The 20,441-nt window shown below is 42.8% G+C and overlaps 1 protein-coding gene across 1 annotated transcript in view; it reads right to left on the reverse strand.

Annotated features, from left to right (window-relative positions):
- Window positions 1–19,687, reverse strand: part of LOC308101187 (uncharacterized protein) — a 40,300-nt gene extending 20,613 nt beyond the window's left edge. Inside the window, exon 1 of the mRNA XM_080450572.1 lies at window positions 19,554–19,687. Coding sequence (XP_080306698.1) covers window positions 19,554–19,665 — 112 coding nt within the window. The 5' untranslated portion in view covers window positions 19,666–19,687. The remainder of the gene's footprint in view (window positions 1–19,553) is intronic.
- Between the last annotated feature and the right edge of the window lie 754 nt (window positions 19,688–20,441).

The raw sequence follows: 20,441 nt of genomic DNA on the forward strand, positions 1-20,441 counted from the left end.
TCTGTTAATTTCTCTATGATGTACGGCTCACTACGCAGATCACTGGCTATGACCTCAGCAGCCCCTAGGAGTCTGGGTGGTATCACTGTTTTCCCACGGATTGTCTGTAAGGCATATGCTAAAGCACAGGGGTAATGTAGGGGTGAACAACGCATCACATATAGCATCATAACATCTCTGATAATAAAAAAGCCCAGGCTCATACAGACAACTATGCTGGAGTTGACTGGGGTGGTCTACACGACATCCGTGACATTCAGCCCCTAACATACGAGTCAACACTCTCTGGATACATAGACATAGAACCGTCTTTAAAATGTCCACATCATCAGGGTTTAGGCTCTCATCGATGGGGGGTAGCACTATAGACCAGTCCCTCTCTGGGGTAGATACAGCAACAGGCTGCAGTTCGAGAGATGTATCCACCACGGATAGGAATGTAAGGTATTGAGCCCCTAGATTCTCAGCATAATCTGTATTTAACCAAGTGTTGGCATCGTCGTTAGCAGTTGATGACGTGCAGATATCAATGGAACATATAGCATCCTCATTCGGCGGGGTCACAAAATGATCCGTAGAGGTCTTCAGTGGTAGATAGTTCGCAGAGAGAGATGCTAAAGAAAAGAAAGCAAAAAAAAAAAAAAACAACAAAAAAAAAAAACAACGAATATTAGAATAAAGTACTTGGAATGACATACGTTATATATATATACACTACTATTATGATTGTGTAGTATTTTTTATTTTCACCCTATCTATGCTGATGTATCTTCGGCGTCAGACGCATTCACCCCCAGGCATGCGAAGAGTGGTAAACATACTAGCAGTGATCCTATCCTACAGAGCACTGTGAAAAACCGGCCTCTGTATGTATCACTATTTGATTCTCCCTCTAACTCCTCAGCTACATTCAACAGTCTGTTTAAACATGCTGTACATACATCGTCTGCTAGTCTCCTGTGTATAGAATGCATAAAAACACATACATTACAATCTAAATATATACGTTATATGATATTACCCATCCAAATATTCTATCAGGGTAACCTACCCGTCTATATTCTCTAGAGATGTCGTATAATCAATCCTCCGTCTACAGCAACTCCTCTTCTTAGGCGCACGCATGTGATCCAAGCTATCCGCAACATTCTTTTCGGTATAAAAAGTAGGTGTACTAGGCGACATACCTCGAGAATTAACCTCTGCCATGACGAGAAAATCAGGGGGACGAATGATGCGATGATGTCCGGAGAAAAAGCTGAACTGGCCGCATACGTTAACTGATGGAGGTACTGCGAATAGGGTCAATATATATATATATACACTTACCTACTCCCCTTTATGACGCTACCACATATGATAGGTCGATGAAAAAACTGTTTTAAGGCCATCCCCATGCCAAACCCACCCATCCTAACTACTTCATCCCCTCCCCAGCAGGGGATGCCAAAGCCACCCCTCCACTCCCCCCTCCACACAGCAGGGGGGTCATACATGTCCGGGCATGCCTGGGCACGCCCCCTAATGATGACGTCACTAAAAACAAAATGGCGGATGCTAACACAATTAGCATGTTAGCATGTTGTTAGCTTAGCATTTAGCTACCGAAGTGCCCTTTACTACTACTTGTGTGTGTGTGTGTGTGTGTGTGTGTGTGTGTGTGTGTGTGTGTGTGTGTGTGTGTGTGTGTGTCCACATAATCTCAGACTGATCAGCGCCAAATGTATTGTGCACAGTAGGCCAAAGAAGTACCGTACCTCCACTCATATTTCACATATCTCTCTGTAAATTATGCAAATCTCTGTGTGTACCTCAAGAACAGCCTGACCGATCGACTTCAAACTTGGCGTGTGAATCAAATCGCAGAGGACCCGAGGGAGTCGGTCAGATAAGCTGTTCTCCAAAGATAACTATAAATCCACAAATCCTGTATATGGATAGAACGGGTATAAGCAAGGGCTGCGTGTTCCGATCTATAAATGTACGGAATCTGTCTGTCTGTCTGTCTGTCTGTGTCTGTCTGTCTGTCTGTCTGTCTCTGTCTGTCTGTCTACCGCATATCTCGAGATTTGTCCAACTGATCAACATCAACCTTGCCGTGTGTATCTCTGGAGACCCGAGGGAGTGTAGTGCTGTCCCTTTTATGCCCATATATGGAGATCTCTGTGTCTGTCTGTCTGTCTGTCTTTGGGTTAATTGGATCATGTTCATGATATATGGATTTTTTTTTAAACGGCCCCTCCCACTAATTATGCAAGCCAATTACATTGTGACATGAAGTCTGAGATCATGTGTAACTAATTTGGATGAGATTGGTCCAAAAACATTAACAACAAACAAAAAAACAAATCATGTTTCTGCAACGTACAGTTAACATTTTTACATTTGTGCTGGTCAAAGTGAAATATCTTTTGCCGCTTTGAGTGATGTGATTCAAATTTGGGATTTTTTTGGTAAAAGAAACGTTAACATTTAAAATAAACAAATATTCGACTGTAAACATTAAGGTTAAAATGAATTAAAAAATAATAGTAATGATCTGACTCTCTTGGGCACCTGAAACCTTACACAGCAGCTGGTGATCAGTCTCAGAGACTGCAAGCTACAAATTCAAGTTACTCCCTTCCCTCACAGACAGACAAACCCTGACTTGGTAGAACGCAACACTGTACTGAATGTACGCAACACGTTGAAATGCACAATGTCACTTTCATTGATAAAAAATTATAACACGGTCAGGCGACGCTTTGTGCGTAAATATCATGGAGATATGGAAATTGCATGCAGCATGTCATGGAATGCCCTCCCTCCCTTCATTCTCACCAGTAGGGTGAAGCATTTCAGGGACTGGCTTGTGAGTCCAGACGCCACATAACAGTAGGGGCTAGACTGGGACAGAAATTCAGCCCTGACACTTAATGCCTTGACCCACTGAAAAAAAGTAGCTCACCTAGCGTTATTTTCATCCATTATACTCATCATATTTCATTTCAGCATTAATTCATTAGTTATTAAGGTTAACAGACTCCTCTCTATTGCATTATTGTGCAAGCAGCCTTACGCTTTGCCTCTGAGTGAGTGTTTTATGACTGAAAGGGTTATCTGAGTTCAAAGTCACACTCTGCCAACAACTGTGCTTTCCTTGACAGAAGTTGCCACACATGTTCTTATGGTATGTGTTGTGTGTTTGTGCTCTTATGGCATGTGTTGTGTGTTTGTGTTTTTATGAAATGTGTTGTGTTTGTGTGTTTGTGTTCTTATGATATGTGTTGTGTGTGTGTGTTTGTGTTCTAATGGTACATTATGTGTTGCATTGCGTTGTTTTTCTTTGGCCCTGTTAGAAACCAGGCCATAGTTACGGATATCGGTTTGAGCTTGTTCTGTGACATACTGAACATTCCTCTCCTCGTTACATGCCCCAACCTGGTTGGTTGTGTGTGTTTTATCAGGATTATATCAAAATGTCATTTCAAAATACAACAATGATAAAGAACAGTGAAGGGAAGGGCTTCCAAAAACTATGAAAAGTCAAGTCAGGTTACATTTATTTATATAGCACATTTCATATGACAAGTGCAGACTCGATGTGCATACATTAAAACAATAATAAAGACAAGACAATGCAAAGGTCAGCAATGACACAAAATGAACACAATTACATATGATTAACACATAAGAATGAATTCAAATAAAATGAATGTATATTAAAAAAAAAAGTTTGATTCATTGAATACAGTTAGCAAAAACAAGGCACGGTGGCACAGATTTATAAAGAAGAATGCTAAAAGGATGACTCAGATAAGCCCTCAGGGCTTGTTACCATTACCCAGCCAGCACGCCCACGTGGGACCCATATGGGCCCAATGCGGGCTACTTGGGTACCAAGTGGGCATGGGCTTGAACTGGGCAAATTATGAGGGTCCCAGGTGGGCTGCATGTGGGCTAACTGGGCGTGGGTTGGAAGTGGGCAAGCACACGTGGTTCCCGCGTGGGCTGCATATGGGCTAACTGGGCGTGGGTTGGAAGCGGGCAAGCCCACGTGGTTCCCGCGTGGGCTGCATGTGGGCTAACTGGGCATGGGTTGGAAGCGGGCAAGCCCATGTGGTTCCCGCGTGGGCTGCATGTGGGCTAACTGGGCGTGGGTTGGAAGCGGGCAAGCCCACGTGGTTCCCGCGTGGGCTGCATGTGGGCTAACCGGCATGGGTTGGAAGCGGGCAAGCCCACGTGGTTCCCGCGTGGTCTGCATGTGGGCTAACTGGCATGGGTTGGAAGCGGGCAAGCCCACGTGGTTCCCGCGTCGGCTGCATGTGGGCTAACTGGGCGTGGGTTGGAAGCGGGCAAGCCCACGTGGTTCCCGCGTGGGCTGCATGTGGGCTAACCGGCATGGGTTGGAAGCGGGCAAGCCCACGTGGTTCCCGCGAGGGCTGCATGTGGGCTAACCGGCATGGGTTGGAAGAGGGCAAACCCACGTGGTTCCCGCGTGGGCTGCATGTGGGCTAACCGGCATGGGTTGGAAGCGGGCAATCCCACGTGGTTCCCGCGTGGGCTGCATGTGGGCTAACCGGCATGGGTTGGAAGCGGGCAAGCCCACGTGGTTCCCGCGTGGGCTGCATGTGGGCTAACTGGGCGTGGGTTGGAAGCGGGCAAGCCCACGTGGTTCCCGCGTGGGCTGTATGTGGGCTAACCGGCATGGGTTGGAAGCGGGCAAGCCTACGTGGTTCCCGCGTGGGCTGCATGTGGGCTAACCGGTATGGGTTGGAAGCGGGCAAGCCCACGTGGTTCCCGCGTGGGCTGCATGTGGGCTAACCGGCATGGGTTGGAAGCGGGCAAGCCCACGTGGTTCACGCGTGGGCTGCATGTGGGCTAACCGGCATGGGTTGGAAGCGGGCAAGCCCACGTGGTTCCCGCGTGGTCTGCATGTGGGCTAACCGGTATGGGTTGGAAGCGGGGAAGCCCATGTGATTCCCACGTGGTGTGACTGGTTAACTGCTGGCTAACTGACATGTACATATGGGCTAACTGGGCATGGGTTGGAACACACACACACACACACACACACACACGCGCACTCAATCACTCACTATAAATCGTATAATGTGTAAACAGATTTGTTTTTGTTTTTTGTTTTACCACTGCCAAACTAAACACTAATGCCAAAAACAGCCAATCTACAAGCTCACAAAGACGGACAAACTATTCAACCCCATTTTAAGTTGTACTATATCTTCCTCTTTTACCCCAGATTTTAACCCAGTTTCCTGCACAAATGCTGACATATTTTACCATTAAGATAGAGCCTGTCTGCTCAGGGGATGATTTCAATCTTGACCATCAGGTCAGAATTTGTGTCAGATCCTGTGTCTAGGTGAGACATGACCTCTGACACAATCGAAATGTCTCAATAGAAGAGCAGGGAGACTAAATGCAACCACCCCAATTATATATATAGTATAAATTATATTGTATGAACATACTCTACCATACAGATTGGACATTACATTGTATTTTTAAGTATTTAAGTATTTGTTTTTATTTATTAGAGATGGCCATGGCAGGTTAACTGTTTAACTGTTAACCGTTTAACTGGTAACCATTTAAAGGATCCCTGGCTAATAAACCAATCTACAAGCTCAAGCTTGTAGATCGGCTATTTTTGGCAAAGAGGTTTGGTGTAGAGAGGGGAAAAAGAGCAGACCAAGTACAAGTTTACTAAGGGTTTAAGGGGTTAAAGCCCAACTCACTTTTTCTTAGATTTTAGCAAGTATAAATGTGTCGTTTGTGATAGGGAGCAATAATAATACAATTTGTTCATAAGCTTGTGGATTCAGAGCTTTCTGCTTTATTTCAGTTACATGTGCTGCTTCAAGTCAAACTACATTTGTATTCTCCAGTTCAAGTCCAGACTAAATCCCCTCCCCCTGACTGCCTGTTAATGGCCCTATCTGAGTGTGACCCTGTGGGGGTCACACACAGATAGCAACAATGGAACAATGGGTATTCAAATTATCACTTCAAGGCATGCCAGACTAGTCTGGGTTTGGAGGGGTGGGTGGTTTAGTTTATTTATTTCTTTAAAGTTTAGTTTTAATTTTTTATTATGATATGGATTAGTCAGAAACGTTTTTTTTTAAATAGCCGATCTACAAGCTCTTTTTCAGATAGATTGTTTTAGTTAACTTTGAAAATACACAATCCTGTTTCAGTTAGTTATATTTTTTGTAAAGCCTTGTTTCTTGGCTTAGGCAGCAGTGGGGACACACATATCTTCCTTTTAGAAAGACAGAGAGTCTTTTTTTAAAACATAATGAAAACAAGAAGTACAGTTGGAGGGGGTACAGCATTGTGTTAAACAGAGCTGTGTGTGTGTGTGTGTGTGTGTGTGTGTGTGTGTGTGTGTGTGTGTGTGTGTGTGTGTGTGTGTGTGTGTGTGTGTGTGTGTGTGTGAGAGAGAGAGAGAGAGAGCTCGGGTGTTCATTTAGAAAGCCGAATGTTTACATCCGCACAGGTTATGTTTATAAAGGCTGGTGATGTTTGCTTTAATGCAGTATTACACACTTTACTTAAGACAGGCAAGGCCATTGTATTTAGTTTTCAGTTAGTATTTTATTGTTATTTATTTATTGTTTATTTGCTCAGGCATTTCTAAGGACAGCTAAAGGTCCTGCTTGCTTTGGGTCCTAAAGGCCCTCTCTGTTTGTCCACTAAATTCAAATTTAAACTGACAAAGGACTCAAGGAGCAAAGCAGAGAGGAGGATTGCCTTGTGATGGATTTCTGCTTTCATAACTAAGTAAGTAAATATTTAAATGCAGTACTGATCTCTTTAAGTAGTAGATTGTGCATTACTCTGTTCTCAAGCTAAACTTTATTTTCATGCTGTTTTATGCTGCTCAGTTTGGGCATTCTTCCTGCTTGTCTTGGTGAATCATTGTGTGTGTGTGTGTGTGTGTGTGTGTGTGTGTGTGTGTGTGTGTGTGTGTGTGTGTGTGTGTGTGTGTGTGTGTGTGTGTGTGTGTGTGTGTGTGTGTGTGTGTGTGTGTGTGTGTGTGTGTGTGTGTGTGTGTGTGATTAATTTTCCTTTATCTGTCTAACTTTAAATGTAATTTGGCAACACATTTGATGTATACCAGTATATACAGTAATGGAAAGTTTCATAATTCTATAATTTCTAACAGTTGGCTTCTTGTCATTTCTATTAGGAGGACTGAAGAACACAAGGATGCAGAAGAAGGCTCTCTCCAAGTGGTTCACTGGGGCTCGTGATAGAGGTGGAAACAGAGTTTGAGCTCAGCGACAGCTTCCACAACTGGATGATGCACCACCCCAGTAGACAAAGTCTCTGTCTCTCTTTCTCTCCCCTTAGCAGCACAATACTTGGTTGGTTCTGTCACTGGGGATTTAAACAGAAAGGCTCAAGAGACACCCACGTACACATAGGGCCCAGATTCATCTGCAACATGAAACTGGATCTCAGAATCCCTCTGCCCTGTTACATGGACAATTGAAGTTTTTGATGCACCTCTTATACACCATTTTTGGGCGGTGAAACCGCCCCTATAAGTGAGATTTGGAAAAATGTACATTTTCCTGCGCTGTGATCTGGGCCCAGGAAATTTGTACAATTATCCTGCGCTGTGATTGGCCAATCACAGTCTATTCAGGACTGTGATTGGCCAGTGTCACATGACACATGTGCATAGCCCTATATAAGCAACCATAACTTGAAAAAAAACATAAATTTGTTTTTTTCAAGTTATGGTTTCGTCCATCATAAAGAGTGTTTCAATAAATGTATTTATCTTTTGTACATGATTGGTTGACTCCATTCAGTATTGTGATTAGCTAGCAAGACACCGCCCACTTCACACAGGGTGTGATTTTTATTCTTATATTTTGTTTCTGTTAATAGTCTCTGTGGAGCATTGTCAGAATATTATGTTGCATTTTTGTGATTTTATGTATATACTGTATGTACACTTGCACGTGTAATGTGTGTGCCTTCTCTTCCTGCACCTTTACACTACTGCTATATTTATTTCCATTTGTATTTTCATTGTATTTTCATTATCTTGTAATATTGTTTTTAATAAATTTGTCAAAATATATATTGTCTATTTTCATCCTGGTAAAACTGAAGACGTGTAAAATGTTATACCCAATTTTTATTTTAGGTGTGTTTACAAGAATTAACACGGTTCATGTTTGCTGCTTAATCTATTTTATTTATATTTAAATCTTATTAGGACCCACGTTGGAAATCAAAGGAACCATTGCACAAACAAACCCAGTTAGGACCCACCTCTGTCCCATATAGACTTGCCTAGTTGGGGCCCACCTGGGGCCCAGGTAGAACCCACCTAAAGCCCACATGGGCATCCCAGTTGGGACCCACCTCGGTCCCACATAGACTTGCCTAGTTGGCGCCCACCTGGGGCCCAGGTAGAACCCACCTAAAGCCCACATGGGGCCCATGTAGGGCCCAGGTAGAACCCACCTAAAAGCCCACATGGAGCCCACGTGGGGCCCAGGTAGTACCCACGTATGGCCCACATGGGCATCCCAGATGGGACCCAAGTGGACCCCGCTGACATGCCGACATGGGGCCCATATGGTTTAGCCCACCTTGAAACCATATGGGACCCACCTAGGGCCCCGGTGGAACCCACCTAAAGCCCACATGTGGCCCATGTGGGGCCCAGGTAGTACCCACCTAAAGCCCACATGGGGCCCAGGTAGTACCCACCTAAAGCCCACATGGGGCCCATGTGGGGCCCAGGTAGTACCCACCTAAAGCCCACATGGGGCCCATGTGGGGCCCAGGTAGAACCCACCTAAAGCCCACATGGGGCCCATGTGGGGCCCAGGTAGTACCCACCTAAAGCCCACATGGGGCCCACGTGGGGCCCAGGTAGAACCCACCTAAAAGCCCACATGGGGCCCATGTGGGGCCCAGGTAGTACCCACGTAAGGCCCACATGGGCATCCCAGATGGGACCCAAGTGGATCCCGCTGACATGCCGACATGGGGCCCATATGGTGTAGCCCACCTTGAACCCATATGGGACCCACGTGGGCGTGCTGGCTGGGTAAGGTCCTGTCATTCAATTCATCGAGACAATATACAATAATATGCCAAACACATGATATGAAAGAAAGATATGCACAGTAAACAGTTGGGGGGGGGGTGGGGGGGGGGGGTACTTTTTACAGGGGCCAGTTACAATTTTCAGCCACCTGAAGGAGCGGTTTTGAAGGAGGGTAAGGAGTCACACTTTTTTATGCCTGTTGGTAGAGCATTCCACATTCAGGTGGCATAGTAGACCAAATTTGACCAAATTTTTGTGCTAAAACAGGGCGGTAGTAGCTAGCAAGGACAGAGGGCATTTTAGAACCGAAGGGGACGCATGCACACGCGCATGCATTCCTTGCGTGGGCGTGCACGCACGTTTGTTTGCGTTTTTTTTACCGGGTTTGTTACTTTTTGGGTGTTTTTGTTACATTAATTTGGTTAATTAGGTACAAAAAAATTACTCCATGAAGTGTAGATGTCAGAGGTTTCTTAACTCTTTTTCTCTTTTCCCCAATTGAACTGAGTATGTCAGTTGTCACCTCATTGTCAGTCACCTGCCTGTCAGCGAAGACAAAATGTGTTTAACTCTTCTCCACTAGGCCATTGGACTGAGGGTGCCTTGGTGATACGGTGGTGTGCATGAAGCCCCTGTTTTTCTTTTTCTTTTTGCAATATTAAGAGAGAGACCTGTGTTACCTTGTGTTATCAGTCAGCCATCTTTATTTAGAACTACCTGCGTCCCCAAAGGGGGCAGCCTTATCACCTATATCACAACAGTGGCCTGTAGCCTTGTATAAAACTAGTCTAGAGTTCGACACCTATGCTATGTGACTGATGTGCGCCATACATGGAGATATGTGTGTCTGTCAGTCCATGTCCCTTTTATTCCCATATATGGAGATCCCTGATGTCATCAGTATATATACTGATGACATCAGGGATCTCCATATATATTATAGCATGTATGCTCAATTGCCCATATATGGGCATGCTGATATAACTATTCATAGGGGTGGGCAATATGACAAAAATATCATATCACAATTGTTTTAGGCAGAATCACGATCCACGATCGTATCACTATATATATATATATATATATATATATATATATATATATATATATACACACATTATATCAAGCACCTTAAAAGACACTATTAGACCCTCCAGAAAAATGCGATTATGCGATCGCATAATTTACCGCATAATCAGCAAAATGGCGCATAATTATGCGGGGGTAATGTTTTTTCAAAAAGGCTGCATCGCATCACATAATATCCGCATCGCATCTTATAATATGCACATCGCATCTTATAATATGCACATCGCATACTATGCGCTTCGCATCGCATAATTCCGCATAATATTTCCACAACTTTTCACGTATTTCGCATTTTTCGCAACTTTCCGCATATTTTAATATTTCGCATATTGCCGCATATTTCACAACTTCCGGCAATTTCACCGCATAAAAACTGCATATTTCAAAGCAAAATTAAGGATTTTAACCTGCATAATCAAGAGTTTTAGCCCGCACAATAAATGATTTTTGCCCGCGTTTTTCTGTACCGATTTGCGTGATTTTTGGACAGAATCTGAAGGAATAATATCCAAAAATGTATTTTACTTAAGTCGGCCTCCTGGTGGTGCTGTAAAAAGCAGATGTGAAAAATGCAGTGCAGATGTTTTTCCTTTGCGTCTAGGGAGTGTGCGTGCAAAGTTTCACGCAGATCGGTGCAGTTATAGTTAAAAATGCAAATTGGCCTGTTATAGCGCCACCATGAGGCTGATTTGAACATTTTCAAGTGGCATTTCTTCCTCAGCCTAGTGGGAATGTGCATGTGCAATTTTATGGAAATGGCAAGCTGTGTTTATGATTTGAGGCAGTTTGTTCAAAACGGACCAATCCTGCAAACTTTGGAAGCCAACCTTAGCCAATGAGGATGGAATATGGGAAATCGGACAGACCCGGGTTGATCACATGACTATAGAGATATTGTGTACCGATTTGCATGACGTTTGGTTAAAAGCTGTAGGAGTAATGGGATAAAATAGGTTTTGCACAAATCGGCGCTATGGCAGGCCCATGTGAAAAGAGAATGTGGGCAGAGAATCTGAATTGGCATCCAGGGAGTGTGTGTGCACAGTTTCGCAGCGACCGGGCCAACGGTGCCGGAGATTAGCTGCTAACACACGGACAGGACACACGGACAGGACACACGGACGGACACACGGACGGACGGACAGGGGTCAAAACATACTCTCTCGCCATGCCTTTCGGCCTGGCGGAGACAATAAACTGCAAGGTTACGTCAGCAATTGTTACAGCAGCAAGTCAAGCTATACCAAGGAGTAAAAATAGGAGAAATAGGAAATTAGTTCCATGGTGGACAGAGGAGTGTTCTCAGGCAGTAAAAGCCTGGAACAAAGCATTTAAGCAAGTAAAAAGAAATAATAATACACATAGTCTGATAGAGTATAAGAGGGCACAGGCAATGGTGAGGAGAGTAGTTAGACAAACAAAGAGGGCAAGTTGGAGACTGTTTTGCAGCAATATACATAATATAGGGAGAACCACACCAGTGGGAGAAGTGTGGGGAATGATAAGGAAGATGGGAGGAGATAGAAGGGAGTGGGATTACCCAGTGATTACGTTAGAGGAGAAAACAGCAGTATGTGATAAAGATAAGGCTGAAAAAATGGCAAAAGCATTTGTAAAGGTGCATATGAAGATAATCTGACAGTGGAAGAAGAAGAAGAGAAATGAAAATGAGTCAGTATCCAGGTGTTAGATAGGAGGGAAGGTATAGGGGAGATTATGGATGATAGAATCACAATGGAGAGAGCTTGTGAGAGCCCACAGCTCCGGGGGAAGATCAGGTGAGTCATGTAATGTTAAAAAATGTAGGGGAAGGAGGAGTGTCTAAATTGTTAGAACTGTACAATAGAGTGTGGGGGGGAGGGAAGGTTGCCAAGCGTATGGAAGGAAGCAGTGGTGATCCCGATTAGGAAGCCAGGAAAGGACCCTTGTAAACCTTCTAGCTATAGGCCAATAGCGTTAACTTCTCATTTATGCAAAATGATGGCGCGGATGGTAACAGACAGGTTAACATACTGTATGAGCTGGAGAAGAGAGGCTTGTTGGCAAGCTGCCAAAGTGGTTTCAGGAAGGGAAGAAACACCATGGATGCAGTGTTAAGGCTCGAAACTGAGATAAGAAAGTAGTAGTGTTCTTTGATATTGAAAAAGCTTATGACATGATGTGGAAGGAAGGACTGTTAATTAAGTTGTACAAGGTGGTAAGGTTTTTAATTGGATAAAGATTATTTTGTTTGATGAGAAAATACAGGTAAGGATTGGGTCTGGTCAGATAAATATTTGGTGGGGAATGGTACTCCTCAAGGAAGTGTTATTAGTCCATTATTGTTTATTACGATGATAAATTATGTATTCTCTAAGGTACCAGAATATATATAGGTAGGTCACTATTTGCAGATGATGGGGCTTTGTGGAAAAGGGGAAGGAATATGAAACATATAATTAAGAAAGTACAGATAGCAATTGATGAGGTGACAGAGTGGGGGTTTGATTGGGGGTGTAGATTCTGGAATAAACACAAACAGAAAATAATTGAGGAAGGGATGAAATTAAGGATGTATGGGAGAGTTAGAAAGAGTCGGAACATTAACATATTTGGGAGTTATTTTCGATACCAGGTTAACATGGGCAGACCATGATTGGGCAGAAACATGTTTTAGGAAAATAGCAGATCTACAAGCTCACAACACGTCGCACTGCGACGTGTTGTGAGCTAGTAGATCGGATATTTTGGATTTCTGCACAGTGTAACATTACTGTCCTGTTTAAAAATGAATTAATAAACACTAAAATAACCACGGTTACTGTAGCAACATTAATGGAACCAAATGGACCCATATGGGTAATGTTTTCATGTAAGGTACAGTATAAGCCAGTAGTGAAAAGGGAAAAAATGTGCATTTATGAATTAACAACTTAAGCCCTGTTTCAAATAGTGAAAATAGAAGACAAGTTGTGAGCTTCACTTTTATAAAGGCTAAATGTGAATTAAGCATTTTTATCATTTCGACCGGGCCAACGGTGCCGGAGATTAGCTGCTAACACACGGACAGCACACACGGACAGGGGCGGCCATAGCTGAATGGTTCGTGAGCCTGCCTAGGGAGCCAGAGGCCCTGGTTGCTCCAGGTTCGATTCCAGGCCAGGTCAGCATATGTGTTGATGAAATGAAATTTGTCCCTGAGCAAGACTCTTCTCATTGGAAACAAGACCGCAAGGACTTTCATGAACCGGTTAAAAAGGAATAATCCTAAAGGATAAGGATCTTGGAGGATAAAGTTCACAGTTTAAACATTAAGCTACACTCTATAGCAGTGATTACAATGTAGTATGTAGTGTCAATGTCCTGCCTCCAAAGAATGAATTTACTTATATGGGCACAAGAAAAAAAGAAACAATGCAATTTTATACTTCAGCTACAGGAAAATTGCCAATCTACAAGCTCTAAGGAACTATGACCTATGAATGTATGTGGAACTATGACCTGAATGTGTGTGTGTGTGTGTGTGTGTGTGTGTGTGTGGTGTGTAAAGAGTATCACTTAGATCAACTGATTGTGAACCAGGGACCACCACCCTGACTGAGAATCAACCTGGGACCACTTGTGTTGTGTTGGGAGTGGGGGAAGAAGCTTGAAATTAAATAATGACTGTTAAAGGTGTAACAATCGGCCTTTACCTTGAGAGGCTAATTCTTAACTAAAGGAAAATCAACAGGATCGACAGGTTTTTAACTGAAATTAATTTAATAATTAAGCCACAAAATAAACAATTGACAAATTAAATGGTAAATAAACAATACACTTCGGCTTTAAATCAACTTCTGTCCCTAACTCTTTCCCTAATAAACGAAATAAATAAACAAACAGATGAACAAAAACAGTACTTCTTTCAACAACCCCTTCCCACCCAAATCACAGCTTCCCCCGTAAACAATAAACAAAGGTACAACAAAAAGTTACTATAGTCAGAGCGCCGCACAGACGGTCGGTTACCCGCTTTCCAAACAATAACAAACGTCCCACGTTATAGTCCGAACGGCTTCTTGTAACCGCGGCCTCGAGAGTGCCTATTATGTCCTTTAATCCAAAACGGAACGTAAACGGTCCTCCGCACCGGCGATCCAAATGATAACTTAAGTTTGGGGTACCCCGTAAATTGTAATCCAACAGAACAGAAGGCTTGGTTTTATCTCACCGCGGCGGCTCCGTCAGAATCCTCCCGCTCCTCGGCGTTTCATTCACAAAACCAGCACTCGATTCCCCACGGCGTCGCAACGACTCTGTCCGTTGTCCGCAGGGCTCGTCCGTTCTTTTAATTCTTGGCTGCAGCTTAGTTACACCCGAGTCTAAACTTTTAATGACTTAAACAGGTAACGCTGGCGCCTAGGAGATCTCCCCTCTCTTCCTCCTGTCGCTTCTGCTACACAGGTTGTTTGTTTGCTCCCCTCCCCCCTGAACCGCACCCTCTATTTGTAACGTCGGGTGGCACAACTCATTCAATCACCCACTGATCAGACCCATTACCCCTCACGTGAATAGGAAATGTTCATTTTGCTCATTGTGTCCAACATGTTACATATCACACGTATATAATAACATGCATAAGTAGATCAGATGTTACATATCCCTCGTATAAAATAACACCCATAGATCAAGCAGATAAATATAATAATATAATGTGCATTTGTCACAGTCCCCCCCCCCCCAGCTGGAAGCTATTTCTCCAAGTCCTCCCAACGGAGGGTTTGAGGTTGACCACATTAAAATGTATCCACTTTTTAACACTTCCCACTTCACTCGGTAATTTTTAGGGCCTCTCTGACTCGTTCTCTAGCTGGTCCTGACCTTTTCGGGGGCACTAGCTTTGACGAGTCCGTTTCTGATGCTTTTGAAAGTGAATGTTTTCTCGCCCAGACCAAATCGCCTGGCTGGAACTGGCCGTGTTCCGCCAGGCACTATCGTATTTGGCTTGCCTGGTGTGAGGGACATCCACCCTTCGTTTAATTTCTTTGACCATGGCCCACTGGGTGTTATAGTCAATGGTGACCAGCAGCATGGTGTTCTCTTTCTTACTCCCCGGGAACGGCCCTGCAGAGCCGATCCCCAGGGACTCTCCTGCCTGGTCAGCCTTAGTGGGCGGTAGTAGGACGAACGGCTTACGATTCTCCGGCCTGCATCGCTGACAAGCGTGACACCTCTTGACGTACTCCAACACCTGTCTGCGGACCGTCGGCCACCAGGCCACCTCAAGGACCCGAAGGAGAGTCTTCAGCCGACCTGGATGACCACTCGTGGGGCGGTCATGGAAATATTCCAGGACACAGTGGACCCGGCTGTTGGGCACCACCACCTGATATTTCCGTCCGCCGTCTTTGGAAGGTCGCCTTCGGTATAGGACTCCTCGGATTTCCTCATAGCCCACACGATCCGCTCGCTGGTCGGCCTGGTCTAGATGTTCCTTTAGATCTCTTACTCTGGGGTCTGCACCCTGAGCCCTGGCTAGGCCTGCAAGGGTTAACCCCGACGGCCACTTCTGGATCAGACATTCCACCTCGGGTGGGACATCTCGCGCTCGGGGCCCCAGAGTGACACCATCACCACCCCTCCATGGTAACCCCGGCACAGCCGCACACAGCTGCGCCATCGACAGGTCGGGCAGTGGTTGGGAGACGCTTCGTCGGTGGACCTTCTTCCAGCAGGTGCTGGGAGGCAGGCTATGGGAGGCAATAGTGGGTGGCCCCTGAGATGCACCGGCGGGCTGACGGTAAGGAGTACTGGTGGGACTGCCGTGAGGAGTACGTACTCCACAGAAAGTAATGTCTGGCTTAGGTGGAGTTTGGGACCTTAGGTGTGATGCACCGATTTTTTTCATCTGCGCCACTTCACTGTCCCACCTCTCGTCTCTCCTCATAAAACATTCAGTCACTTCTTTCCTGAGTTGTTCAACTGAGGTTTCGACGAGAGTCTCCATCTCCAGCATTCTGCGAGCTATGTACCCCCTTAGGCTCAGTTCCCTATTAATACCACTCTCCATTGCTTCTTCAAAGTCACCCCTGACCTGCTGTACCTCATTTTTGCAGGTTTGCAACTTGTCCTTTAATGAGGCCAATTGTTGCTGCACTGTGAAATCAGGGCCCTCACTTTCCTCAAAGTAGGCTGTTACCGCTACTACCTGTTTTGCTTTTTCCCCCTGGTGTTCCATTGTACTTTTCCCTTTTTTCCCCCGTTTTTCCCCGGTTGTGTTTTTTACAGTGTATTTTTTTTATTTACTTTACCTTTTATGACAATTATTAAATTGTGGCTTTTCGTATTTACTTTTTAACCTGCGATCCCCGTACGGGCCACCACATGTAACAATCGGCCTTTACCTTGAGAGGCTAATTCTTAACTAAAGGAAAATCAACAGGATCGACAGGTTTTTAACTGAAATTAATTTAATAATTAAGCCACAAAATAAACAATTGACAAATTAAATGGTAAATAAACAATACACTTCGGCTTTAAATCAACTTCTGTCCCTAACTCTTTCCCTAATAAACGAAATAAATAAACAAACAGATGAACAAAAACAGTACTTCTTTCAACAACCCCTTCCCACCCAAATCACAGCTTCCCCCGTAAACAATAAACAAAGGTACAACAAAAAGTTACTATAGTCAGAGCGCCGCACAGACGGTCGGTTACCCGCTTTCCAAACAATAACAAACGTCCCACGTTATAGTCCGAACGGCTTCTTGTAACCGCGGCCTCGAGAGTGCCTATTATGTCCTTTAATCCAAAACGGAACGTAAACGGTCCTCCGCACCGGCGATCCAAATGATAACTTAAGTTTGGGGTACCCCGTAAATTGTAATCCAACAGAACAGAAGGCTTGGTTTTATCTCACCGCGGCGGCTCCGTCAGAATCCTCCCGCTCCTCGGCGTTTCATTCACAAAACCAGCACTCGATTCCCCACGGCGTCGCAACGACTCTGTCCGTTGTCCGCAGGGCTCGTCCGTTCTTTTAATTCTTGGCTGCAGCTTAGTTACACCCGAGTCTAAACTTTTAATGACTTAAACAGGTAACGCTGGCGCCTAGGAGATCTCCCCTCTCTTCCTCCTGTCGCTTCTGCTACACAGGTTGTTTGTTTGCTCCCCTCCCCCCTGAACCGCACCCTCTATTTGTAACGTCGGGTGGCACAACTCATTCAATCACCCACTGATCAGACCCATTACCCCTCACGTGAATAGGAAATGTTCATTTTGCTCATTGTGTCCAACATGTTACATATCACACGTATATAATAACATGCATAAGTAGATCAGATGTTACATATCCCTCGTATAAAATAACACCCATAGATCAAGCAGATAAATATAATAATATAATGTGCATTTGTCACAAAGGGATACTTCACTTTCACATAAAATAAACATTAAAAATATATATTAAAAAAAAATGAAATAAGTTATGGCAAAATAAAGGCCCCCTCACACATTAGTAGGACACTCTAATGCGTGAGGGGGCCATGAATTTTCCATTACTTTTTTCATTTATTTTTAATATATTTTTTAAATGTTTCCCCGGCCCTAAAGTGAAGTATCCCTTTAAGAGCTTAATTCAACTTGTTAATTTGAGGTGAATTATTACTATTACTTTTATAATTTACTGAGATATGCTAGTGGTCCAGAGCTAAAAAACATTGAGAACCACGGTTGCCTTTATTCTGTTCTCTTAACCTTCCTTATTAAACTCATGTTAACTGATTCATTGCAACTGTATGAGTAAGCAGAGACATGCGATTGATTATGGGCACATTTCCTAAAAATGGTGACTAACCTTGCCTAGTGCAAAGACTGCCCCTGGTCTCGCCCTACCTTGGGTTCCTCATCCCGTTCCACATTCATCTCATTACGTTTCAATAAATTGTTAAACTTAAGTAGAGGTCTGGTCTCTTACTATGAAACATAGCCATTTAAAGTGTCACTATGTAACTTGTTTCAATGAATAAAATGTATTTCTGTCCAATCTGTATGGCAGAGTAGGCTATGTTAATACAATATAACTTATACAATTGGGTGGTTGTATTTTGTCTCCCTGCTCTTCAATTGAGACATTTAGATTGTGTCAAAGGTCATGTCTCACCTAGACACAGGATCTGACATTAAATTTATCCCCTGAGCAAGCAGGCTGGCTCTATTAGCTCAACGGTAAAAATGTCAGTACTTGCACACAATGCACAGGAAACCAGGTTAAAATCCGGGGTAGAAGAGGAAAGTTACATAGTGCAGGTTTAAGTCCTATTTTATGTTTGGGTATTCAAAAATAGCCGATCTACAAGCTCAAATGTGAGCTTGTATTGGCTATTTTCAAAAATGTTGAAATATTTTTGTAATTTTACTTTGTGTGTATGTATGTATATATGTATGTATTGATTGATTGAATATTTTATTAGGCAAAAAAATGTAAAACAGCACAATTACATTTAAAATACTTTGTCTAACAGGTCCGTTCATAAAAGTCCTTGGGGACTTGTTTCCAATGAGGGCCTTGGTATTTAATTCATAGGCATATATAGTGGCACCACAGTTCAAATATCATTACAAAATAAACAGCCAAAAATGTATGTATGTGTGTGTATGTATATATATATATATATATATATATATATATATATATATATATATATATATATATATTAGGGGTGTAACGATACGTTTTAACAACGATTCGATACGTATCACGATACTTGGTTGTCGATACGATACATGAACGATACAGGTTAATTTAGAACGATACGATACGTTTCGATTCAGCGATTTAGTCGATACGATACATGAACGATACAGGACGGGTTAATTTAGAACGATACGATTCGATTCAATGATTTAAAATCGATATAGTAACTATTTATTTACCCAAAAATTCTGTGTGAAAAATAAATACCTGGATACTGGATATAAACCCCTCTTTCTCTTTTCTTCTTCTTAAAAGTACTTAGTATTGATATAATTGATTATTTGCATTGCAGAACGATTCGATACGATTATTTGCATTGCAAAACGATTCGATACGATTCAAAGTCAAACGATACGATATTTAGCTGTTTGCATATCGATATAGTAGATCGTTGAAAATTCAAAACGATGCATCGATGCAGTTACTGTATCGTTACGGGCCTAATATATATATATACACACAAAAATGTATGTATGTATGTGTGTGTATATATATATATATATATATATATATATATATATATATATATATATATATATATATATATATATATATATATATATATAGGATATATATATATATATATATATTATTACTAAGTATATTTTAATGCAGATACTTTTGTACTTTTACTAAAAGTTGTATATTTAATGTTAACTTTACCTTTCACGTGTGTGTTGCAGCAGGACCATGTTACCAGGAGGAAGATATGGAAATAAATCCGCATTGATGATTTCACAGTACAAATGTTGACTTGGAAATATGGAACGGACATATTTCCTGCTCCCTCGTCTCGATGGAGAGAAGCATGAGGCAGCAGAGCAGGGTAGATACTGTCAGTTTAACTGATGTGTAGTAATCTCACGTGAGAGCCAAAACTACCAGACAGATCTGGGTTTGTCTAGAAGACATCCCCACAAATCATGAGCAACAGGGGCGTAGCCAGCATGTTACCTTTCAAAGTTGATCAGCCAATCGTGTAAAGGGGGCGGCCGCGGGAGACACATGGAGTGCTTAAACAACCCTATCCTGGATTTCTTTTTGCAGAAATCTGCAAATGGCTACAAACCGCTCCATTCCTATTGAAAAGCATTGGCAGAATCCGCCCACATAGGTAGAATTAAAGTTCGGTGTGACCGCACCCTAAAAGTAGTTATGTACTCACTGTGGAAATTTTGACAGCCAGTATATGTATATATATATATATATATATATATATACTAGCTCAGTTTAAAAAATACAGTAGCTTACTACTACTACTAATAAAAATAACTTATTGACCTGTTAAATTTAATTTAAATTGTAAACTGTGTGAATATTTACTCATACCCGTCCACATTTACAAATATCATGGGCTGAATAGAAAAAAAGGCAAGTAGATTCTAAAGATCAGTTTAAAAGTTGAAGTTACAGAATAGTTGATTACAGGACATTTTGAAATATCAGCAACAACAACTTAATATAAGTAATCCTGAATTCTAAGATACGTTTTAGTACTCTATAATAATATATCTAGAGTCCAGGATTCCAGGATTAAATATATTGTATCCA

This window comes from Gymnoscopelus braueri, assembly GCF_963280865.1.
Source record: "Gymnoscopelus braueri genome assembly, chromosome: 15".
Taxonomy (NCBI): Eukaryota; Metazoa; Chordata; class Actinopteri; order Myctophiformes; family Myctophidae; genus Gymnoscopelus; species Gymnoscopelus braueri.